This window comes from Chelonia mydas, chromosome 8, assembly GCF_015237465.2.
Source record: "Chelonia mydas isolate rCheMyd1 chromosome 8, rCheMyd1.pri.v2, whole genome shotgun sequence".
NCBI classification, from domain to species: domain Eukaryota; kingdom Metazoa; phylum Chordata; order Testudines; family Cheloniidae; genus Chelonia; species Chelonia mydas.
Genome location: NC_057854.1, coordinates 100,809,301 through 100,834,358, shown reverse-complemented (window position 1 = coordinate 100,834,358; position 25,058 = coordinate 100,809,301). Strand labels below are relative to the sequence as shown.

The window sequence follows — 25,058 nt, the reverse complement described above, 5'->3', positions numbered from 1 at the left end:
AGAGGGGGTGGGGGAATGGGGTGCAGGGAAGGATGGGGGTGGGGGAAGGAAGAGGGATGGGGTGTGAGGGAGTTTGGGGAAGGAGCGAAGATGGGGTGGAGGCGTGGGGGGCTGTAGGGAAGGAGGGGGATGGGGTGGGGTGCGGGGAAGGAGCGGGGATGGGATCGGGTGTGGCGGGCAGTGGGAAAAGAGGGGGTGGGGGAATGGAGTGCAGGGAAGGAAGGGGGATGGGGTGTGAGGGAATTTGGGGAAGGAGTGAAGATGGGGTGGAGGTGGGGGGGCTGTGGGGAAGGAGGGGACATGAGATGGGTTGTGGGGGGATGGGGTGCAGGGAAGAATGGGGGTGGGGGAAGGAAGGGGGATGGGGTGTGAGGGAGTTTGGGGAAAGAGCAAAGATGGGGTGGAGGTGTGGGGGCTGTGGAGAAGGAGGAGGAATGGGGTGGGCTGTGGGGGCTGAGGGGAAGGAGATGGGGTGGGGGAATGGGGTGCGGGGAAGAATGGGAGTGGGGGAGGGAAGGGATGTGAGGGAGTCTGGGGAAGGAGTGAAGATGGGGTGGAGGTGTGGGGGGTTGTTGGGGGATGGGGTAGGGGGATGGGGTGCAGAGAAGGAGCGAGGAAGGGGGAGGGGATGGATGGGGGAGAGCAGGGAAGGAGCAAGGATGGGAAGGTGCAGGGTTTGAATCCCCGCCTGCTTCGTCTTTGTCTGATGTTGCTGGGAGTTAACCCCCCCAGGGGATTGGGCCCCTAGTGTCCGCCCCAGCAGGCCACCTAAGCCAGCCTGGTGCAGTGGGCTGACCTTTGCTTTGCTGCTCAGCCTGGGGCCCACTTCTCCCACCAGTAGCTCCCGCTCCTGTCAATGGAGGCTGCTCAGATCCTGCAGCGACAGGACACCAGGGCGTGGGGTGAGGGGAACGGATCTTACCGGCCACGTGGCTGCACCTTGCAGAGCTCCTCCTGGCAGGAAGGCCCTGCAAAATGTCCCCACTCCCACAGCCCTGCTGTAGCAGGGACCTAGGCCGTGTGGGAAAGCAGGGCCTTAAAGCGAGACCCCTTGAGAAGCGCCAACATCCAGCGCTTCCATTTTCTGACCCTCCTTTCGCTCCAGCGGTCGTGGTCTGTGCTGCTGGTGGCTGTTCCTGGGTGGTATTCGAATGGCTCCGAAGCGGCCCCTCCTTACTGGCCCTGTCGATTGCAGGGCACCCTGGTAGCTGGTGAGGCCCGTCTCGCTATGATCCCCGAGAAGATGCGGCAGCTGCTGCCGGAGGTGGAGCTGGATCCCAGCATTATCTCCGTCCTGCTCTGCAGCTCCACCGTGGCCTTCCTGGTGCTCAAGTGGATGGTGAAGAAGCTGGTGCAGCAGAAGATGCAGGAGGCGAGGAGGAACCGAGTGCGCGCCCTGGGACAGATGGAAGAAGCTGTCCAGCAGTTCAAACAAGAGGTGACACATCTGGGTATTCTTCTCATCCTCAGAAAGGATCATGCACGCTCATCTCATTAACAATCTCACATATATATGTCCTGGGTCCAGCTGCAAAAAAACTCCCCTTAGAGCCGGGAGAATGAATGATCCCTGAAGTCTTGTGACTTCTGTCCAAAAAGTTTCCTTTATAATCTCCTGCACAGAGGGGTCTTAGCTGTCAACCTCACCCCATAGCACACAGACCGGTCTCCCAGCGTGAGATTTGCTTTGTCCCCTGATCATCCAGGACCCCAGGACGGCTCCAAGCTTGCTAGCCCCACTCACGGAATAAGGAACCGCTCAACTTAAGGGCAACAGGATCAGACCCTAAATTATATGCAAGTCTCCTACATAACCCCAGACTGTTTAGCTGAGTTGCAACCTGGTATGTCAGAATCAGTGAACTCATTTGAATGCTGTCTGAGCTACAGCCCCATCTCCTGTCTACGCAGTGACCTACCACCTGGGGAGACCCTGAGTTCATTCTTTTTTATGGGTTACATGAAATTCGACTTTACCGTGCACCCTGCCGGTAGCAGTTGGCGCTGGTGGAGCTGGCTGAATTTGATGTAATGCATTGCGTCATAGACCAGACTGCATCTCAAGTTAACAGTTCTAAGCTACGCAGCTATAAATAATGTAGCAACAAGAGATCCTTAGCGATGAGTCCAGACCACATTCGGCATGGAAACTTGCAAATGAGCGTCTATGTGTCATATACCCTATACTGCACTGATGTAAAAACTGATTTTGTTTGTGTTTTCAGCCAAATTTCCTGGGACAGCGTTGGGGGGAAAAGCAGCTGTTTGCTCAGAAATTAGAACCGTTTGGGAGTGAAAACAGGAAATCTTGCAGATTTTGTTCTTTTTTTGGGCCGGGGTGGAATTTGACCATCTCTGCAATGAAATGCAACTGTCTTGAATTCACAGGTCTTCAGATGTCGATGGGAATCGCAAACCCAGAGACAAGATAGAGAGAGAAGCTGACCCCGGAACTGGGGGCAATTCTTTGTGAGGGCTAGTCAGAAAACAGGGGGAAATATTTAAGGGGGAAAACAACTGATTGAAAGTTTTCACCCACTCTGTGCTCTACACAATAATTGCCATGTATCTACTACACCTTGCAGAACCCAGAGGTACAGGCCAGTCGCATCCTCTCTCTGCCGCTTATTGAGCTGGTCAAGAAACTGAAGGAAGGTTCCTTGTCACCAGAGAGTGTCCTCTACACGTACATGGACAAGGTGAGGAACTCATTCCTTCTTCAGGAGAGCAAGGATGTGGTTAAAGCATTGGATTGGGACTCAGGTGATCTGGCTTCAACTGTAGACTCTGACACACATCTCCCTGTGTGACCTTGGGCAAATGAATTAACCTGCCTTGAGCTCTGCTAACCAACTGTAAAATGGGGATTATAACGCTCCCTTTAACTTGCTATTTCGTCTGTAAGATCTTCCAGGCAGGGACTGATGCATTATGTGTCTGAACAGTGCCTAGCACAATGGGTGGCCCTGATTTTGGTTGTGTCCTCCAGGCCTACTCTAACAGATACAATAACAATAACTGGTGCTAGATTTAGGATAAACTGGGATGGTTTGCTTAAAATTTCTCTTTGAAGTAAGTTATCAGAGTTGGTTAGATCTAGGGCTGGCCCTCTGCACTAGGGCAAATTTCCCCTGTAGATTTCTTAGGAGTTTTGCCTGGACCAATGCCACTTAGGGCTTGTCTGTCTACACACAAAATTGTTCCTGATTAGGTCCCTGGGTGGAAATGCTTATTCCAGAGACAGAATGTCTTGTTCTGTGGGGTATTGAAAACTGAAAATTGTGATCTATCACTTTAAGTTCTCAGGTTTTGCATCCGATGACATGAGCTGTAGCTCACGAAAGCTGATGCTCAAATAAATTTGTTCGTCTCTACGGTGCCAGGTTTTCCTCGTCCTTCTTGCACACAAGGGGGCTCTGTAGGGAAGCATAAGACCTGCCTAGCATGCAGCAGCAGTCAGTCTGCAGCTAGCCAGCTAGAGTAAGGTGGAGTGAGTTGTGCCTTTTTGTTTTAAGGAGCAGCCTGTTTTGTCTCTCTCTGTTGTTGAGTTTTTTGTTTTTTGCATTCTTGTGTGTGTGTGTTATGGGTCTGAATTCTGAGAAGTAAAGTTGTGTTACATTGTAACCTTGCAGCAAAAGTATTTTGTGTTTTTTTTTTATCTAACTTCTCTATTTCTATGCCATGAAACACAATAAGGCATTCTTGTTTCAGAATAAGAGTGTCCACACCTGGAGTTAATCAGGAATAGCTATTGCACTTTAACTTCACACCCTACCTTAATCAGAAACAACTTTCCAGCGTAGACCTGGGTACAAGGTTTTGCTTTTCTTCCTTAGTTATAAAGCATAAACTCAGATGCAGAGTGAATTAAAAGTCTAAAGAGGTGAATGACCCTTTCTTTCCCTCCTGTGGTTCCTCGGCAAGGCCTTAGAAGTGAACCAGGACGTGAACTGTGTGACAGATTTTATTCAGGAGTGTGTGCACCTGCTCCAGGAAGTGAGGACGCAAAAGAAGAAAGGATCGTTGTATGGTGTTCCTGTCAGTATCAAGGATCCCATTGGATACGAGGTGCTTCTGTATTTCCTTTTTTTAAAGACGCATGTCATGTTGAGATAAGGGAGTGCAATACGTTGGGGTTGGTAATAAAATACATGGACCACTGTATTGAGAGGTATAAAGAGCAATAGTTCATGTGGCTATGCACTACTGCCCTCTGCTGGATAGAAGTGAAACTGTTCATATGTGTCAAAAGCTCTATGCTGCTGCCAGTGACCAGAGATTCTCCTTTAGTTCAATGGGTAGGGGGCTGCGCTTTTGGAGTAGGGGGTCTGAGTTCTATCCCTACTGATGCTGTGAAGTTCCATGTGGCTGTGGATTCATTACAGTGTCATTACACTTCATTAAAAGTATTGGCTCAGCCCTGAAATATCGGTGAACTTGATTATGGCTCTGCCATCAGAGTGTGAGTGCAATGAGACTGCACCGAAACAGCATCAGGGCCAGGTTGGCAGAAAGATCCCTGTGATCGATTGAGTCAGCTGCCTTGAGGGGTGTGGAGCTATCAGAGGGGGGTGACTTGCAGAGGGCTGCGGGGGCGAAAGAGGGTGTCAGACTGTAAGAAGGCATCTCATGGCTAGGACTGGAGAGCAGTCAGGACCTGTGGGGGAAATCGCTCAGAAATATGACCCCCAGGAGAGAGAGGAGGACCTTCAATGGAGCTGCCAGCCCTTGTATCATCATTAGTGGCCACGTACCAGAGGACACGGGGAGGCAGCTGCCTGTCCGTTTCCACCCCTCACATCAGGGCTCAGAGGTTTCATTCGTGGTGACCATGGTGTCAGTCCCGTGTATCTAACATGCTCTGTGTCTGCCCCCGTTCCAAGGGTCACGTCTCCACCTGTGGCTTGGGACAGTACCTCGGCTACCCGGAGCAAGAGGACAGCGTCTTAGTGAAGGTGCTGAAGAACCAGGGGGCCATTCCGTTCGTGAAAACCAACATCTCCCAGTGCTTGATCAAGTAATTGGCCGGTTCTCCTCGTGACAAGGATTGCTACTTTTCCATATCCCCCTGCCGTGGCGATCGGTGTGGGAAGGTGGAAAGACGGCTATTGACTCCAGTAGCCTTCAAATCTGGCTCTCAGTGCTTAGTGAGAGAGAGAAACTCCAAAGGCCAGACTGTCATTGCCTTGCCCGTGTGACTAATCATGTTGGCTCAGATCCAAAGGTATTTAGGCACCTAACATCAGTTGAAATCAATGGGAGTTAGGCGCCTAATAACCTCTGAGGAACTGGGCCGTTGTCTTCTCTGGGACTTCTCTCAGCAGCAAGGTGGTCCCAACTGGACCGTGAACATTCAAGATCCAGTGGAAGTTAATGTATCCCTTCTTTCTGTGCTCAGTGTAGGGTGCCCCTCACCCCACCAGAGAGCCTTCCCAGCGCTGCTGGGGATTTTGCTTCAGGAAGGTGCTGATGGAAAGGGCTGAGCGAGAGCCACGCGGCTCTTAGTAACTCTGTGCACTTGGGGTGGCTCAGGCCCTGCTCCCCCTTCCTGTGTTTACCTCAGAAATGCTCACACAGGGCAGCAGCAAGGGCTCCGGCACCTCCCGCTGGGAGGAAATTTCCATGCAGTTCTCTTGCTGTGCCATCAGCCGCAATAGTCCAGGCACCTATGCAGGAGAAATATGCTGAGGTTACTGCTCTCCAACAGATAGGACCCTACCAATTTCACAGCCATGATAAACGGGTCATGGACTGTGAAATAAGTCCTTCCCTCTGAAATCTGATCTCCCCCATACTGCTGGGAGTGCCCTGGCTTGGGGCTCCTAGCTGCTAGTCCGGGCGGGATGGGGTGGGACATGACTTGTCCTTCCCCTACACTACTGCTCTCTGTGGGGAGATCAGACCCACCTCCAGAGGGAGAGCAGAAGTGAGGGTGGTATCATGCTCACTTCTGTGCTGCAGCAGTCCCAGAGCTGGGCTTGGGGTACCCCCAAATGGTCCGGAGCTCCTGGGCATGGTTAATCCACCACTGGCCAAGACTAGCAGCTGGGAGACCCTGGCTGGAGCGCTCCCAGCAGCAATGGGGAGATCAGACCCACCTGCACCTCTGGGAACCTCCTCCAGCTGCAGGAAGCTCCGGGGCTGCAAGAAATGAGGGTGGCAATCCTGTGACCTCCTATAACAGCTTTGCAATCCCCCGTGATCCCCTTTTGGGTTGGTTACAACTCTGTGAAATTTCAGATGTAAACATTTGAAAACGTGAAATTGACTAATTTTCAAATCCTATGGCCGTGAAATTGACCAGAATGGAGTGTGAATTTGGTAGGGCCCTGCCAATAAAGGACTATATTGTAGGCGGATCAGGGGCATAATGGAGACCCAAACTTCTACCCCCCCGCCCCCCGCCGTTGTTCTCCAGTTGTGAGCTGCGTTGTACCTTATTCATCAGCAGCGAGTGGCCTGTGGTTGTCCCCCTTTATTGAGATCACTGTTGAAGTAGGAGTCAGGACATTTGGTCTCGGATGATCTGCTGGGCTCTTTTGCCCGTCGGCTTCAATCGTCTTTTGAGCTGAGATTTGGGTGCCGTGGTCACTTCAGACATGTCCCGGGAAGGTGAGAGGTTAAGCAGGCCTCCGTGTCCTTCAGCACTAGAGAAGGGAATGTGATGTAGGGAACTGAGCTCACTTCCATTAACTGACTGTTGCTTTCCATCTCGCTCAGCTACGACTGCAGCAACTTGATCTTCGGCCAGACGGTGAATCCGCTGAACCACAAAAAAAGCCCCGGCGGCTCCTCCGGAGGGGAGGGGGCGCTGATCGCTGGAGGAGGGTCCATCCTGGGCTTTGGGACAGATATAGGTGGGAGCATCCGCCTGCCGTCCAGCTTCTGTGGGCTGTGCGGGCTCAAGCCGACGGGCAACAGGCTGAGGTAAGTGCTGAGACCTGTTCCCAGCCGGCCGAAGGGCTGCGTCGGTTTCTGGGGCACTGACAAGGGACTGATTGTTGATTTCTGCAGAGCCCCTCACAGGTAACAAGGAGCTTCCATGGCACAGCATGTGCTGACACCAAGTACCCCCCACCCTGAATTGCTGCCCCTGGGGGTGAAAACCCATTGCCCAAAGCCAGCCTGGTCCTCGGCCTTGTGAATCAAATCCAAGCCTATTGAAAACCCAGCCCCCTCTCTCTGAGTATCATCACAGACCTTGAAAGTCTGTGTCCACATGCCATTGAAATCATTGGGAAGACTCCAAGTGGTCTCAGTGATCTTTGGATTGGGGTCTGCATGGGCAAGTCTTGTTTTAAACTCCTTGGGACTTAATTCTGCCTTGCAGGGTATGAGTAACTGCCAGCGGCTTCATTTGGGACCCAGATCTGTATCCTGTGGTGGAGAATAGGACCCTAGTGGATTAGGCGGAGGGGCTAGCGCTGAGTTGCTCCCCTTCCATTCTCAGTGGTTACCCCACTGAGAGGGGCACCGTATATTTCCAGATTATCTGTGCAGAAAAGGGATTGGCCTTTCCTCATTAAAGGTGATCCAGTGGGCAGTGAAATCCATAGGAGCCTTTCCCTTGATTTCACTAGGTGCTGGGTCAGCTGTAAGCTGATTTATCCCACAACTGGGTGGGTTTCTCCCTTATCACTAAACTTGACAGTTGATCTGCTGACAGATATTAAATCTATTTCTCTTGCCTGTCCCTCCTTCCCCCTTCAAATGCCTCCTATTGTTATCCACAGTATTTATGTGTTTGTTTATTTCTATCTCCCATGATCCCTCCGGAGCTAGCGGCCCTGTCAGTTACGTCCAAACAGGTGAGCCATTTTTTCAACTACTTTTCGGTCTGAACCTCTGGCAACAGATATTAACCACGGTGAGGGTCTCCGAGAGGAACTAGACTGGGACACAGGCGTTTAGGGTTCCATCCCTGGGTGACTTTGGGCAGGACACTTCACCTCTCGGTGTCCCAGTTCCCCATCTGTAAAGTGGAGGTAATAACCCTTCCTTTGTCTCTTGCCTACTTAGTCCCTTGTCCCAAAGAGTTTACGGTCTGTCTTGTACAAAGCCGAGCTCCGCTTGAGGCCTCTGGGTTTTACTGTAATGCAAAGAAATACTAATTATAATGGAAACTGTCCTACCTCGATGATGAGCCACGCAGTTGGATATGAAATCTGGGAAATGCTCATTTAAGTGCAAGTTTCAGCCAAAGGTGGGATATAGTGACTGGGACTCGGATCCACCAAAACTTCCGCTGTCCCTAGAATCATAGAATCATAGAATATCAGGGTTGGAAGGGACCTCAGGAGGTCATCTAGTCCAACCCCCTGCTCAAAGCAGGACCAATCCCCAATTAAATCATCCCAGCCAGGGCTTTGTCAAGCCTGACCTTAAAAACTTCTAAGGAAGGAGATTCTACCACCTCCCTAGGTAACCCATTCCAGTGTTTCACCACCCTTCTAGTGAAAACGTTTTTCCTAATATCCAACCTAAACCTCCCCCACTGCAACTTGAGACCATTACTCCTTGTCCTGTCATCTTCTACCACTGAGAATAGTCTAGAACCATCCTCTTTGGAACCACCTCTCAGGTAGTTGAAAGCAGCTATCAAATCCCCCCTCATTCTTCTCTTCTGCAGACTAAACAATCCCAGCTCCCTCAGCCTCTCCTCATAAGTCATGTGTTCCAGACCCCTAATCATTTTAGTTGCCCTTCGCTGGACTCTCTCCAATTTATCCACATCCTTCTTGTAGTGTGGGGCCCAAAACTGGACACAGTACTCCTAGGAATAGCCTCTCTTCCCATCCATGCTCCCTAGCCCTTCAAGAAGGGCGCTCTCTTCCCATACACTCTCTTTTCTGCCCCCCTGACCCATGGACTTCTTGCTGTGTCCCTCCCTGGCTCAGCTCTGGGACAGGCTCAGCGGGTCAATTTCTCCAGTCCTCACTCAGGCAGACCTGTTTTGTGACAGCCCCTTATTAGACCATAGAAAGCCCTTTATTCATGCCGGGCTAACTATTCACAGCTCTGCCCCCGGGACCTTGAACTTGGACCTTATCCACATTTTGCGGGGCAGGGAATGCTTTTCTGTATGTGTGTGTGTGTGTGTGTGTGCGCGCACGTGCAGGGGGGTGGATGGGTTCCTTCTTCCTCCGAGATTTGGTACCGTAGGAGCAGTTCCATCAGAGATGCTATATGGGCAGAGTGCACATGAGGAGGTCAAACTTAGAAATAAATGGAGTTTCTTATTCCATGAGCTACACAGTTCATTCTAGATCTTCAAAATATTAATTTACCTCTATTATCACAACTGTAGAAGACATGGAGACTGGTGTGTATGCTACAGGCATACCTGGCCTTGATACACCTGGGTGAAGCTCAAATATTTGGCTTAGTGGTTAGCTGCATGTGTGTTCTTTTACTCCAGTCACAGGAATGGTTGGGCCAATGGCGAGGGACGTGGACAGCCTGGCTCTGTGCATGAGAGCGCTCCTGTGTGACGACATGTTCCGCCTGGACCCCACCGTGCCACCCCTGCCCTTCAACGAGAAGGTAGGTCATTGAATGGTGACCAATTAACATTAGACAGTCACACTGATTAGGCTCCTTCTTTTGCTGAAATTTATGGTGTGGTCTAAAAAAGCCGTGATGATGTTGGCTTAGTTGGCCAACGTCTTCACATCCTATGACCTGGTATCCTTGGGGTCAGGGTGTGGGAGGACATCCTCTGGGGACCCTCTGACATGGGGAGGCCCTGGAATGTGTGGGGCTTGAAGGAGGCTGTTGGCTAGAGCCTTGGAGACAGAGAGAATAACAGAGCTGGGCACCCAAGATGGAATCACAACCACAGGGCTTGTTGGGAGAGAGAACCCACTGGGGACAGGATCTTTGAGTTGGGAGAAGGGAGGGATCAGAATCAAGACCTCCTAGGATTGGGCTGAGGGTGGAGGTTTGCCCATCATTAGTCCCAGCTGGGAAAAGTCTGGTCGATAGTGGTTTAATCCCATTTTTCCCACAGTTCTAGAGACGTTAAAGACAGGTATGTCTCCTTTCAGGTGTACTCGAGTTCCACCCCCCTTCGGATCGGGTACTATGACACGGATGGCTATTTCCTGCTACCTCCTTGCATGAGACGGGCTGTGCATGAAACCAGGATGCTGCTGCAGGAGGCTGGACACATGGTATGTTCAGTGGCACCAGCCTGTTTGTTCATAGCCAGATTCATTCACATGGTCCATGTAACTGCATGAATCCGACATTTCAGAAAAACATTTTTTCCTGAACCAGAATGAAAAACCGAAATTTCAACACTTCCTATGAAACAAAACTCTTGAAAACTTTGCTTCAGCTCAATTGGTGTTTTGTTTCATTTTCAATTTCAGTGTCGTTTCCGTTTTGACTTTTGGCATGTGGTTTTTAAATTTTAAAATACACTTCAACATTCTTGAAAGGCTTCATTTTGATATTTTTAAAAGCAAAATTTGGTTGAAATCAGCATGTTCCTGTGGAATTTCAGTTTTGATAAAATGGCATTTTTCGATGGAAAAAGACATCTTCAGCCAGCTCTAATTTCTCTCCTTTCCATTCAAAGGTAGCACTCAGACTTCCTCCTGCATATTAGCGTTTAAGACTCTGTCTAGGTATTTCTACTGTACTCATATCTGTGCTGTGTAGTCTCTCCATTGGATGTAAATTATTCATCCACTTTCAGGCTACCAGGTAAGTTGTTCTGGGGAACAGACGGACTCTCTCAGTAATTCTTCTGTGTTACCTGGCCCCACTAAAGTCTGGAGTATCTTTTGCTCTTAATTTTAAAAACAAAAACAAACACAGTATTTATGTAGGACTTGTGGGCCAGCTGGAGTAAACTGGTGACCTCAGTGGAGCTATGCTGGTTTTATTTTTGCCAGCAAAGGACCTGATCCCATGTGTTTTGGTGTTGCTTTTACCCTTTGGCAAAATGGTTTTAGTGACTAAGAAACTGGGAGTTGCACCTGACTCTCTGTGGACTTCCCTTTTGACTTTGGTCAAATCACTTATGTTCTTTGGGCCTCGGCTGTAAAAGGAGGCTAATCAGACCTTTAGAGGGTGCTTTTGGTTCTTTGGCTAGAAGATGCTGTACAGTATGACTGTATGGTATTACTTTTAGTAAGACAAAATGTCAAAGAAAAAGCATAAATTGAATAAAAGAAAACAGGAAAAGCTTTCTCTCCTCTCCTCTCCTCTCCTCTCCTCTCCACTTTCTTTTAAAATCTAAGTATTTACACCCATATTATGCAGGAACTCTTAAAAAACCCCCACAACCATTGATAAGCATTATTACATTCCTAGGTGTGTTCATGTCATCTAGAAAATTAGCCTAGGCAGGAGTTAAATGATGATAATATTATGGGCTACTATGCGGCTTGCACCCTTATAAGTGTCCCGGGTAAAGATGGGTGCTGAGCGAGAGTCCTGTTTGTACTGCAGATCTTGGCTACATGGAGGCAGGGTGGTCTTGTGAAGAAAGCACTGCAGTGACACTCCAGAGATCTGGGTTTAATTCCTGGCTCTGCCAGGCAAATCCCCTGATCTCTTCCTTCGTCCAGTTATTTGTCCAGTGTAGTTTGATTGTGGCACCTTAGAGACTAACCAGTTTATTTGAGCATGAGCTTTCGTGAGCTACAGCTCACTTCATCGGATGCATAGCATATCATGGAAACACGATATGCTATGCATCCGATGAAGTGAGCTGTAGCTCACGAAAGCTCATGCTCAAATAAACTGGTTAGTCTCTAAGGTGCCACAAGTACTCCTTTTCTTTTTACGAATACAGACTAACACGGCTGTTACTCTGAAACCTGTAGTTTGATTGTAAGTGCAAGGGCTGCATTGCAACAGGATTGGGTTGCCTACATCCCTTAGGACCTTTCAGATTGCACTGCAAGTCCTTTGGGGCAGGGACTGGCTCTTACCATGTGTACGTACAGCGCCCAACGCAGCGGGGCGCCGATTTCAATTGGGGCCTCTGGATTCTACCAGAATATAAGTAATCGCAAGGAAGTATTGTCCCCTGGTTTATGAACCACCTCGTCTTTCACCCAGCTGATCCCGTTCATCCCCCCCCGGATCGACTACGTCATGAACGAGCTCTTCATGAAGGGCCTGTTTGCCGATGGCGGCGCGGCTTTACTTGAGAAATTGTAAGTGTGACCTAGCCCGCCCATGCGCAGCGGGGCGGGTGGAGCTAGCGACAGCAGGCTGGGTCTCCACAACGAAGCCCTGGAGTGAGTGAAAGAGCAACAGGCACCCGGGACCGTTGCCAGCAGTGCTGCGGGCCTGTCTGCTCTGCCTTCCATGGAGTCCTGCCTGCTTCCAGCGGGGCGAATGTGGGCCGGATCTGCTAGAGGAGGGGCTGGTCCTGACAGGCCGGTGGAGCTAAGCCCCACCAATGAGGCAGTGCTTAATTTGTAATGAAAGAGGTGCCGGGGCTCAAGCAATGTTTTTTTACGCTCATACCTGGTGCAGCAAGCCCAGAGGTGCTGGGGCGCTGAGCTGCCTGGCCCAGAGGTGCAGCAGTTTGGGTGTGTGGGAGGGGGCTCAGGGCTAGGGGCACAGGGTTAGGTGTGCAGGGGGGTGCTTACCTTGTGGTGGGGGGGCTCCCACTGGCACAGCCCTGCAGCTCCTAGGCGGCAGAGGGGCTGGGGGGGGGCTCCGCGCTGCCCACACCCGCAGGCCCTGCCCCCGCAGCTCCCTTTGGCTGCAGTTCCTGGCCAATGTAGCAGGTGCTCGTGCCCCTCCACCACCTAGGAGCTGCAGGGACGTGGAGCCAGGGAGGGAGCTCCTGTCAGCCCCGCCAACCCCCCTGCCCAGCACCAGCAGGGGTCCCAGGCCACCTCCCCCAGCACCCGTGGCATCCCGGACAACACCCCCCCCCCCCCCCCCCGAGCACCTATGATCCCCTGCCCAAGTTTTAGTCACAGGTATTTTTAGTAAAAGTCATGGACAGGTCACGGGCGGTGACTTTTTGTTTACTGCCCATGACCTGTCCATGACTTTTACTAAAAATACCCGTGACTAAAATGTAGCCTTAGGTATGTCTGCACTACACACACAGCGTTTCCAAGCCTGTGCTTGAGCATCCACACCGCTTTGTAATCCTGGGTTTATAGTTTCTGGACCTGGGTCTCCCAGCTGTGCTCACACGTCCATCCTGCACCACACAGACCTTCTGACTCAGCTCTGTGGCTTGAGCTGTGTCCACACTGCAGAATGACAGGGCTTGGACCTGAGTCTCAGTGGGACTTGGGCTTTGACCGCCCCCCAAGCAGGGTCTTATGACCTGGATCTGGAGCACTTGCAGACCTGAGTCACGTGGATGTGGGTGTCGATGGAAGTGGGGCTTGTGCGCAAACCTGAGTCAGAGCCTGGGCTTAGTGTGCGGTGCAGATGCACTCTGAGACTGCAAGGGGCAGAGGAAGGAAGCACTGAACTGGGAATACGGCCTTCAGCTGGGCTATTGGGGTTCAGCCACAGAGCATGGGGCCAAATGTCATTTCGCCCGCTGCTCGAGCCCCACCACTTGTCCTGGGCACCAGCTGCCACTGGCCTAGAACCTCTGGGCCAGTTCCTGTTGGGCATACCCTGGCGTTTATCCAGGTAAGGGGCCAGCCAATAAGCCAGCTGGTGCCACTGAGTGATGCCATGAAGAAGAGTAACATGATAACCTAGGCTACTGCTGCAGGGAGGCTAGGAGGCAGGCTTTTCCAGCCTCTTGCTTAATAACAGGGGAGAGTTTATTTCTTGCACCTTATGCAGTGGCTAGCGCACAGGTCTGCAAGTCAGCTGATCTGGTGACTGCCTCTTTGCGGCAGCCTGGCCTGGTCTCCAGGGGATCTCTCAGTCTTAGGTGTACTCGTTTGCAAAGAACGTTGATCTCCTTGGCTGAAAGGGGCTAGCTGAGGTCCGTATTATATAATGAATGTCAGCCATCTTCTGGCTAGGAATCAGCACTGGGTAGGCCCATGGCTCATCCTGACTGCCTCCTTTCTGTCTCCCTTCCCAGTGAACTGGACACTGTGGATCCCAACTCCTGCTCCCAGATCAATTGCTACAAACTCCCCTTTCTCCTGAAGAAGATTCTGGCTTTCCTCACCAAACCCCTGGTAAGTTACCTCTTCTTCCCTTCGGTGCCGGAGAGAGGGCACGTTTCACACTCACAGCTGGCTCAGGGGGGACTTAGGCCCGATCCTCAAAAGGGCTAGGCACCTAATTCCCATGGACATCAATGGGAGACAGGCACCTAAATTCCTTTGAGGTCTGGTTCTGCTCTCACTCAGAGTGGCTTCAATGCAGTTACTCCTGATTTACACAGGGCGAGTGAAAAGCAAGCAGGCCCCCAGAGTATAACCGTCTCCTTCTGGGTAACACGCAGTGTATTGACACAGTTTGGGATAGTTGCTCGGGGAAAGGGTCAACATGGTAACCCAGCTTAAAGCCCAGCTTGTAACCTTACATCCTGAGTTAGCTCACTGCAGCGTTATTCCTGACTATCAGTGTGAACCACGAACCATCACACCAAACACTGAGTTCAGGAGATGCCTAGGAACAAACTAATAACTCAGAAATGTTGGTGAGCAAGCCAGGACATGGACACTAGGGAGAGACACAGGGGTGGATCCATGGGGCTTTGGAGTCCAGCGAAACACTCCTTGGAAAATCTAAACAATGGGAGTGGTCCTCTCTCCATATAGGAATGTGCACAGCCTCCATAACCTTCAGTTCTGAGTTCCTCCCAACCCCCTGGGAGGCAGAGCAGGGATCCCCATTGTAGGTCAGCTGAGACAAGTGACTTGCCCAAGGACACACTAGAAGTCAGTGACAGAGCTGGGAATTGAGTTTAGCTCTTCCAACATCTCAAGTCCCTGGGCTAGCCTTCCTCTCTTTGTGCGGCTCTTTAAACATTAATGTTGTTTTCCTGGTTGGTTTAAATACTCAGCCAGTCAAATTTGCCCTTGGGCAGAAGCCTACACTAAGCTATCCCGGGGCTAAAGTGCAACTTCTGTGAGTAATAGGGTTTGTGCTGACCTTCTGCATGGGGTGAATTTCACCCATCAGGCAGGATGTAAACTGTTTTCCATTCACAGCCATAAGGGAAGGGAGTGGCTAAAGCAGGCAGGTAGGAGTCAGGATTCCTGAGTATTATTCCCAGTTCTGCAGCTGATCACTGTGCCTCAGTTTCCTCATCAGCAAAGTGGGGACAACGATTCATGCTTACGTTGAGATCCTCAGCTGTAACACGCTGTGCAAGCCCAGCAGAGTGTCATTGTTAGTATTTTGATTTTGCAGAATTAAATGTTTGGGAAAGATACATGAAGTTAGATCATTCATAATTAGGGGCCTACTAAATTCACGGCCATGAAAAATGCATCATGGACCGTGAAATCTGGTCTTCCACTGTGAAATCTGGTCTTTTTTGTGTTTTTATCTTATACGATACATATTTCCCGGGGGAGGCCAGCATTTCTCAAATTGGGGGTCCTGACCCAAAAGGGAGTTGCAGGGGAGTCACAAAGTTATTTTAGGGGAATCATGGTACTGCTACCCTCTCTTCTCGCTGATTTCAGAGCTGGGCGGCCGGAGAGCGGCAGCTGTTGGCCGGGCGCCCAGCTCTGAAGGCAGCCCCCCGCCAGCAGCAGCGCAGAAGGAAGGGTGGCAATACCATCCCAGGCCACCCTTTACTTCTGCACTGCTGCTGGTGATGGCTCTGCCTTCAGAGCTGGGCTCCCGGCCAGCAGACGCCGCTCTCCAGCTGCCCAGCTCTGAAGGCAGCGCTGCCGTCAGCATCAGCGCAGCCGTACTGCAACCCTCCCCCCTACAATAACCTTGCGACCCTCCCAGAACTCCTTTTTGGGTTAGGACCTCTCCAATTACAACACCATGAAATTTTAGATTCAAATAGCTGAAGTCATGAAATTTATGATTTTTAAAATCCGATGGCCAGGAAATTGACCAAAATGGACCGTGAATTTGGTAGGGCCCTATTCATAATCTTCAGTTTTGTCACGAAAAGATTGTGCCCATGGTAAGTTTGTTAGTGGATCACTTGCAGTGTCTGGGCTTGCTTGACAAAATGTGCATCCCGGCATGTGCCACATCAGTGCCTCTGGAGCTGTTTGAGCAGAACCCCTTCCCCTGAAAACCTTTCTCGATGATCTGCCCTGATTCTGGCTTCCCGATGATGATGATGCTCATTGACGGTTTTATGTCTCTTTTCAGTTCCCTCGATTCTCCAGTTATTTGAATGCACTGTGTGGCGTGTGGTAAGAGGCGGTTTTTTCAACTTTAATTCGGTTCAAGTAACTGTAGAAAATGATGATTTCACAGTACAGTTTATAGCCGTGTAGAAGCGGAAAGATCTTTCCAGCACAAGTTCCTTGCTTCAGAATGACTTTGCTGGGCTGACATCTGATGGCATTGTTCCTGGGACATCACCGTGAATTGTGACGTATGTTCTGTGTAGAATCAACAGGGGTGGGTGAATGGATTGTAAATACTTTTGAACCAATTGCGAAGTTGCTACTGCCACCTATCGATACAATTGAAAGGTTGCAAGTGATCCTTAGAGCAAACATGGAAACTGCTATTACCAGCTGCTGGGGAGAATAGTCCTGTGAACAGTGAATGCTCATTTGCATAATGTCACAGAAGGGCATGATGTGGGGGAGGGTATAATCCACGAATAGTTATTGCTCTAGGAGCTGTGTTAATTATGTCACGTCCAAGTTCCTATTGTGGCTTCATTTTGAATCCCGATGTCAATGTTAAAAGCAGCTGCCATAACACACAACGCAGTCTAGAAAGGATGGGGGTTGAATGGAAGAGAAACTGAGGCAAGGTTGGGTTGCGGGGTAATTCAACTGGGAGGAAAAAAATTAAATTCTCAAAGCGAAATATAGGGACATTTCCGATTTGAGGCTTGTTTTCTAATTAAAAACCAAGGAATCCACTGGGTAGAAGAGTGTAAAGAAAATGGACCAAACCTTATTCCCCTGTGTAGCTCTCCCATTGGTGAATAAGGCCACATCGGTTCCTTGTACAGTGTGTGTGTTACAAAGTGCATGGCAAACAGAAGGACAGATCTTTTGTGTAAATAAGCATGGCTCTCTTGACTTCAGTGGAGCTAGGCAGGCACTAGCTCAGGATCTGGCCCAGAATGTCCACTCCAGTGAGGGGAAAACATGACATCTGGGTGAAAGAGTCTGAGAAGGGTTGCAGCTTCCTGTGGACTAGAAAGACCCTGGCTGAGAATCGGTGAGCGGCGGCTGTGTTCACCTGATCAGTCTCAATGACGCTTTCAGCTCAACAAAGCATTTGCGCACAGGCTTATGTCAACGAGAACGAGGCCTGGTCTGCGCTACCGAGTTAGGTTGACCTAAAATGCAGCTCCCACCGATGTAACTTGCCCACTGCACCGCCTTCATAGCCCCACCTCCGCGAGAAGCGTAGCGCTTAGGTCGATGCAGTTAGGTCGACCTAGCGTCAGTGTCGACACTTCGTCACTTACATTGACGGGTGCTGCCTTTCAGAAGCCGTCCCACAGTGCCCCACCCCGACAGTGAAATCGGTGCAAGTGCAACTCCTGGTGAAAATGCACACTGCCGACGCAAGAAGCGTCGTGTGGACGTGCAAAAGCAATCCAGTGACTGCAGTGGCTGTACGTCAATGTAACTTCTGTCACCACTAGCACTTTTGCTGGTAAAACTTTTGTAGGCCAGGAGTGTGAAAAAACCACTGCCCTGACTGACATGAGTGTCACCGACAGAAGCACCTGTGTGGACAGCACTATGTCAGTGGGAGACGCTCAGCTGCAGCGGTGCCACTGTAAGGTCTCTAGTGTAGACGTGGCCTGAGGTAGACTTAATTGCGTAGTGCTTGAAGTTAAATGTGCATAAGTGCTTTGCCAGATAGAGATCCTAGAATCAGGGCCTCGGAGTTGAAGAGCAAAGCATGCAAGCAGATCCCCATGCACGTAGACCCCTGCTCCTGTGTGGATCCCTTCTGCTTTCACTGCCGCTCTGGGCAGGCGCTGAGCTCCTTGCAGGATTGGGGCCCTGGTGATGATGATGAGTGATCACTTTAAGAATTTAGACCTACTATGTCGAGGTGCTACTGAGTTTCCTGGAAATTAAAGGACCCAATAGATTTCTGCAGGAGCTACACAGTTCACAGAATATCAGGGTTGGAAGCGACCTCAGGAGGTCGTTGAGTCCAACCCCCTGCTCAAAGCAGGACCAATTCCCAATTTTTGCGCCAGATCCTTAAATGGCCCCCTCAAGGATTGAACTCACAACCCTGGGTTTAGCAGGCCAATGCTCAAACCATTGAGCTATCCCTTTCCCCTAGAGCCACATTTTTTTATCCCCTTCAAATTTCAGGGCTATCTGAATCAAGGCTCTTGGTTCAGGCCTTTGCAGAAACGGGCCAGCTATGAAATTTGGACCCCAGTTATTCTCCTGGGCCCATTCCAAATTCCCACATATTTGAAGTGTGTTTTGTGTTAAAAGAGAGTTATGTTGCCTGGTGTATCTAGGGGGGGTGTCAGTGTGTTAAGAAACCGGATGGCGACTGCATTGTGCTTTATCGATATTTCATCCATTCACACACCACCCATATGGAGACACTGTGTCCGAATTTGGTAGTGAACCAGTCACCTGCCCGCTCAATAATCTCTGTCACTTTCTTCTGTCCGGCTAATTTTAGGTCGCCGAAAGAATTCTCGAAGCTGCATGCTGCATTGATGGTAATGTGACTTTTTGAATAGAAAAGATAAAAAGCACTGTTAACCAGACAGGAAATGAGGAAATGAACTATTGCCCCAGTCTCATAGTGGCCATTGCACTGTCAGTTGCATTGTCATCAACTGATACAACCTTTAAACCAAAATCCTGTAAGCTCTTCACCCTACAACAGCACCCATTGGGACACATGCAAACTCAGCTCTTCTGGATTGGACATCTAGGCTTCTGCTAGCATCTTCCATGCCACCAAAGAGTTTGCATGCAGTCCCAGCAGCATGGAACATTAGCAGGAAATTACCAGCCATGTATATTGGAGAGGGAATTTTCTGTGAATATTTTAACTGTTCTAACTAGGCTCTTTTACCAGGCCTAGCCTAGTGGTATCTGAATATTTGTGCTGTGTTCATGCTATGTGTTTACTTTCCATAAATATTCTAGTAAACAAGCTTTACTAGTGCATGTGCAGGTCAAAAGGAAATTTTATGCACAAATAGTCAGTGACAGTGAATCTCGAATTGCAGAACTAAACCCAACCACAATGCAAACTTTGAAGCTCAGAGAACTATCCCCTCAAATATGCAATTTGAAATTTGCGCGGCTGTTAGTTAGGCCCTGCACACAAATCATCTAATCCAGGAACAGAAATCATCTCACGGGACCGATCAACCTATCAGGTCTTTGATCAACTGATCAAAGGAGGGAGTTCAAATAGTCCCACTAAGCTATTTGCAAACAATCTGCAGATCAAGACTTAGGCATTGGAGAAATTGGTAAATCGTGTGGAATAAGGAATATATAAGAGAATTTTCCAAACTGTTTGCAGAGGGTGAAACTCATACCATGCCATGCAGAGGAGCAAGCACAAGAGCTGTGTGCTACTTAAATCTTACCTAAACCCTCATTGACATAGGGTCCATAAGAGTTGTTCTGACCCTCTATACCGGGGTCAATTCCACCTGTTATTTTCTCCAAATTACTCACCCAGATCACCTCGTGGGGACTTAATATTTATAAAACACAATCAGATCCTCAGAGGAAAAGCCAAGTGTTATAATTACATCCTACAAATTGGGGCAATCCTGGTGCTGCCTTGTTCTAGATATACCGAAGGGAATTCCTCTCCAGATGGAGAGACCTGGATCTGGATGTCGTCCTGTGTCCTGTGTTAGGCCCTGCCTTCACCCTGGGGTATCCTGGGAGACTCATTGGTAAGTTGCAGTGCAAGAAAGAACTGGCCTAAGGCATCCTGCAAAATTTGAACCAAACCAAACCTCTTTGGTGGGTCAGGAACCTTTGATTAACTCTTTCTCCCCTCTCCCCAGTTTTTGCCAGCATCTGAAAACTGTGCAAGCCATTAAATCTCAGTCTGGTTGGGTGTCTTCAGAGCCAGGCCATTGTATAAAGAGAGAGGCCGTTTGCCAGATCCCCAAAGTGGGGAGAAATGGATTCTGTGTTTGAAGCTGATAGATTCTGATTTCTCTCATGGATTTTGCAGTGTCAGGATACTAGACCCCTGGTTAGGTTCTTCCTCCCAGAGAACTCCAGATTTTATATTGTAATAGGATGGGTGGTAGCTATAGACACTACTGCTCTCAGGAAGTTCCCGGGGCTACGCTGCACAGCAAGCTGACAGCCAGGCAGTCCCTGTTGGCTACAGATTTTATACACTGATATCTGAAGTAAGATTTGAACTCCCGAGAATGCTAGAGGCTCAAGGTGCCGGCGTTCAATTAGCTAGTGTAGGTGTGTGTCACTGCCTTGTCCTGGAGACAGTGAGAATTGGGTACTTATGTAACAGGCCCCTGCACTGCTAAGAGCTGAGTGCAATCCTCCTTTAGCTCAAGTGGCAGGTGTCTCTGCTTTTGGAGCGGGAGGGTCTGACTTTGAGCCCTATTGCTGACAGGATAATCCTAGTGTGCAGTAACAGAGTCCTATATGGCCCCGGACTTATTACCATATTCTGTGCATCCCATTTCCAGCTGCTGTTTCCTCTACCATGTTGTACAACGTCTTAAACTTCCCTGCCGGGGTTGTGCCGGTCACCACCGTTACGGAGGCTGATGAGGAAAATCTGAAGCATTACACAGGGCACTACGATGACCCCTGGGATAGGAGACTGAGACAGGTCAGTTTCACAGTGATGAATCCCCTTTGTTTTATGGCATAGGCAGGTTGGGATTTGGGGGCAGCAAGGCCTTCTTTCGACAGATCTTGCTATATCTCATGATAGCAAACTGTCCAGGCCAGATGCAGATTTCACAGGTGAATGATTCCCTAGATCCATAGAGTCTACATGTTTCAGAGCAAGGGTGACTGTCCACCATGGCGTGTAGATAACAATCCATTATAATGACCAGGCTAGTGTGTATTTGTGCACCACTGCCCTCTACTGAATGGAATCAGAACTGCTCCACTGTGTGTCATTGGCTCTATATTGTTCATGACGATTTTCCTTTAGCTCAAGCCGCAGGGAGCTATGTTTCTGGAGTGGGAGGGTTGGAGTCCTGGCCTTGAGGTTGCGATGGCATTCTGAGGGGCCATGGCAGCCGGGGGATGTCTTAGGTGGCCATAGACGGTTCTAATATCCACAGACATGGATGCTGTCATGCCGATCCCAATGAAGGGGTTACTGAAAGATCACAGGGTGGTTGCTTTCTAGTTTATTGTCCCCTTGCGGGTTGTGAGTGTTGTACAGTAGACCTTGTCTCTCTCTTTGGTAGATAGGGCCTGTAGCGAAGTCAATGACTCACTGGTGCGGCGCCTCCTGCTGGTTGTCTTGGGAATTAGAATCTCCAGCATACGGCGCGCCTCCTCCTGACTGGTGTCTCGCCTGCCACTGGCCCCGTGTCCCGCCTGGACCCCAGTGCCCCTTATCCTGGGTTCTGCCCTTGCAGTACCCCCACATTCTGGGTCCCCCCTCCCAGGGGAATCCCCAGCCCTCTAAATCTACCTTGCCTCAGTGGCTACTGCCAGTCATCATCTACCCCCGCTCACTGGGGCAGATTGCAGTCTGTAATGGCCACTCATCATTGGCAAAGGGTTAGGACCCGCTGCCTTTGCCTATCCCCAGGCTGCCCCTCTGCAGCCCCAGTACCTTTTTGGGCCTTTATCAAGGCCTGCAGCCTGGGGTTTTACCAGGCTGGAGCTCCCCAGCTCCCTTGCCCTAATCCCCAGCACTGCTCTGCCTTAGGTACCCTTCTCTCCCAGGCAGCCAGGTCCTTTTCTCTCCAGAACTAGAGAGACTCCTCCAGCTTTTGGCCCACAGCCCTCTTATCGGGGCCAGCTGGGTCCTAGTTGAGCTGGCCACAGCTGGCTGCTTCCCCAATCAGCCTAGCTTTCCCAGCCGCAGCCCTCTCCAGGGCTGCTTTTAACCCCTGTTCTGCGGGAGTGGGGCAGGCGCCCCACTACAGGGACCAATTCTGCTCTGCAGAGCAGAGAGGCTACCGCCTCAATCCACTGCGACACGGTCCCTGCTGGGCCAGGGAAAATTTCCCTGGGGTGGGCCAGGCCGCTGTGTCCTGGAGAGCACTCTAGCGGGTGGCCACCTGTGCACAGCCAGGCCCACTAGCTCATGGCTAGCTTTGCTGCTGATGGCAAAATAACCTGCAACCCATGGGGGAACGTGGGTCATGGCCTAACATATTACCAGCCGCACTCTTGGCCCCAGTGCAATCACAGGGTGTGATGGCAGTGCATGTAGATATACCCAAGGGAGCTTTCATTGAGCTGGCCATGAATGCTCCAGCATGGGATGTACAAGCCAGCCCAGAACCTTGGATAATTACTCGCGTCCACTGCTGCGGCTTCACTGCTCCTGAGCTGGCCAGATTAAAGCTGGAGGGGGTATGTCTGCAGGGGGGTACCCGTAGTCCAACCTCGGGTCCTGTGGAAGGATCCTTCCGTTCTTCTTTCACAAAGAGAAGGAGGCTCTAGACCAGGGGTGGCCCACCTGAGCCTGAGAAGGAGCCAGAATTTACCAATGTACATTGCCAAAGAGCCCCAGTAATACGTCAGCAGCCCCTCAGCAACACCCCCGCAGCCCCGCTCCCAGCACCTCCCATCCACCGGCAGCCCTGCTAATCAGCGCCTCCCCCTCCCTCCCCGCACCTCCCAATCAGCTGGTTCGTGGCGTGCAGGAGGCTCTGGGGGGAGGAGGGAGGGCACTGCAGACTCAGGGGAGGGCCCAGGAAGGGGTGGAGCGGGGGCAGAGCCAGGGGTTGAGCAGTGAGCACCCCCCAGCCCATTGGAAAGTTGGGGCCTGTAACTCCAGCCCTGGTGCCTAGACAAGGAGCCGCACATTAACTTCTGAAGAGCTGTATGTGGCTCCGGAGCACAGGTTGGCCACCCCTGGTCTACAGGCCCGGCTCCCCATGGCAGCACAGGTCCTTTGAGTGTCCCTAATAATATTCCACTGCTTTTCTCTCCTCCGCAGGCTGTGGAAGGAGCCGTGGGGCTGCCCGTGGCGGTGCAGTGCGTGGCTCTGCCCTGGCAGGAGGAGCTGTGCCTTCGGTTCATGAAGGAGGTGGAGAGACTGGCCCAGAGGCAGAAAAAGCAAACGGAGGATAACTTACAGCATGGGGGGTCTCAGGCTGATGCGGGAAGAGATTTGCAGAATGATGTGCAAAGAGCGCTATCTCATACAGCGGGGCAAAGTGACATGCAAGCGCAAGCATCCCGCACGACCGTGCAAACGAACATGCTAATGGATGTGCAAAGAACACTAGCTCAAACTGATCTGGCCGCTGATGTGCAAAGTGATGTGCAAACAGAAGCCTCCCTCATGACTCTGCAAACGGATGTGCAAAAAACAGGACCTCAAACTGATTTGTTAGCTGACTTGCAACCGCACGTGTCCCCACAGTCCTCCGGCCTTGATGTGCAACCAGACGTGCAAACACAACTAACCCACCCTGACAGTGAAACAACGCCATGCCAACCTGATGTGCAAACACAATTAATCCAACCTGATGTGCAACCCGACGTGCAAACACAACTAACCCAATGTGACATGCAACCTGACGTGCAAACACAGCCTTCCCAACCTGACGTGCAAACACAGCCTTCCCAACCTGACGTGCAAACACAACTAACCCAATGTGACATGCAACCTGACGTGCAAACACAGCCTTCCCAACCTGACGTGCAAACACAACCAACCCACCCTGACATTGAAACACAACCATGCCAACCTGATGTGCAAACACAGCCTTCCCAACCTGACGTGCAAACACAACCAATCCCACCGGACATTGAAACACAACCATCCCACCATGACGTGCAAACTGATGTGCCAACTGCCTAATGAACGAGGTGCGCTCTGCCTTATGGGGGACCAGAAGTGAAGAACACCACGTGCAGCTGAAAGGAGAATTTGGATCAGCTGATGTAATTACCCACATCTCCGTTTGATTAGGACACCAGAACCAACCCCTCAGCTCTTGTGAAAAGTGCCAAGGTTTGGTCACGAGAACTACATTTGAACTCCCAAAGTTGGCACCTCCCCCCATAGCACAGCGCCCCCTAGCACAGAACTGGGGCATTTGTTCAACATGGAATCCACGAAGAGAGAAACCAAATAAATCCCTGTTTGCAATTCCGAGAGCCCGTGGGGTTTGTGAACCTCGGGAGGTGGAGAAATTGAATGGCTTCTCTTAATGGCCAATGGCTAAACCTCTCACAACGATCCTCTCCTCTTCAGGGAAGCTTGCTGTGCTCAGTGCTTTCAGTGCTCTCAGGAATGTGGCAAGCGAGTCTCTTAAAGTCATCAAAAAAAGCCAGGCCCTAATTACATTTCTTCAGCCGGGGTGTGTGTGTGTGGAGGGGGGTTTAGTGCTTGCGAGGTGCTCAGGTGCTAGAGTCTAAGAGCCTCTATGCAAACAGATGGGAGGGGGGGCAAAAAAAAGGGACTTCCCGCCCAAGCCCGGTTTTCACTTGTGTGACCCATGGCAGCCTTTGAATTCAGGGCTCCAGAGGTGAACGGCTGATGGCCAAGCCAATTTTCTAACCATTCTGGAGGAAACAAATAGGATAGAAATTGACTTGAAACACTTTGGCCAGCTAAGCTCCCAAAAGCGTTTCAGACATTGAAAGCCTAATGTGCAGTGCTTCGTTTGTGTCGGAGTTTGCCAGGACTGAGCCCAAGCACCTCCAGGCCTGGCAGTTCCTAGCCCCGGCACCTCCAGGCCTGGCAGTTCCTAGCCCCGGCACCTCTGGGCTTGGCAGCTCAGAGCCCCGGCACCTCTGGGCCTGGCAGTTCCTAGCCCCGGCACCTGCAGGCCTGGCAGCTCA

The 25,058-nt window shown here is 50.7% G+C and overlaps 1 protein-coding gene across 1 annotated transcript; it reads left to right on the top strand.

Annotated features, from left to right (window-relative positions):
* The first annotated feature begins 1,199 nt into the window (after window positions 1-1,199).
* LOC102932256 (vitamin D3 hydroxylase-associated protein) lies at window positions 1,200-24,366 on the top strand. Its single transcript, XM_043520699.1, has 15 exons — window positions 1,200-1,438; window positions 2,586-2,699; window positions 3,925-4,068; window positions 4,884-5,017; window positions 6,721-6,927; window positions 7,783-7,808; window positions 9,419-9,543; window positions 10,047-10,172; window positions 12,076-12,173; window positions 14,036-14,135; window positions 16,249-16,292; window positions 18,733-18,772; window positions 19,870-19,978; window positions 20,750-20,895; window positions 23,203-24,366. The coding sequence occupies exons 1-15, from the start codon at window positions 1,229-1,231 to the stop codon at window positions 24,070-24,072; spliced, it is 2,493 nt and encodes an 830-aa protein (XP_043376634.1). The 5' UTR covers window positions 1,200-1,228; the 3' UTR covers window positions 24,073-24,366.
* The last annotated feature ends 692 nt before the right edge of the window (window positions 24,367-25,058 follow it).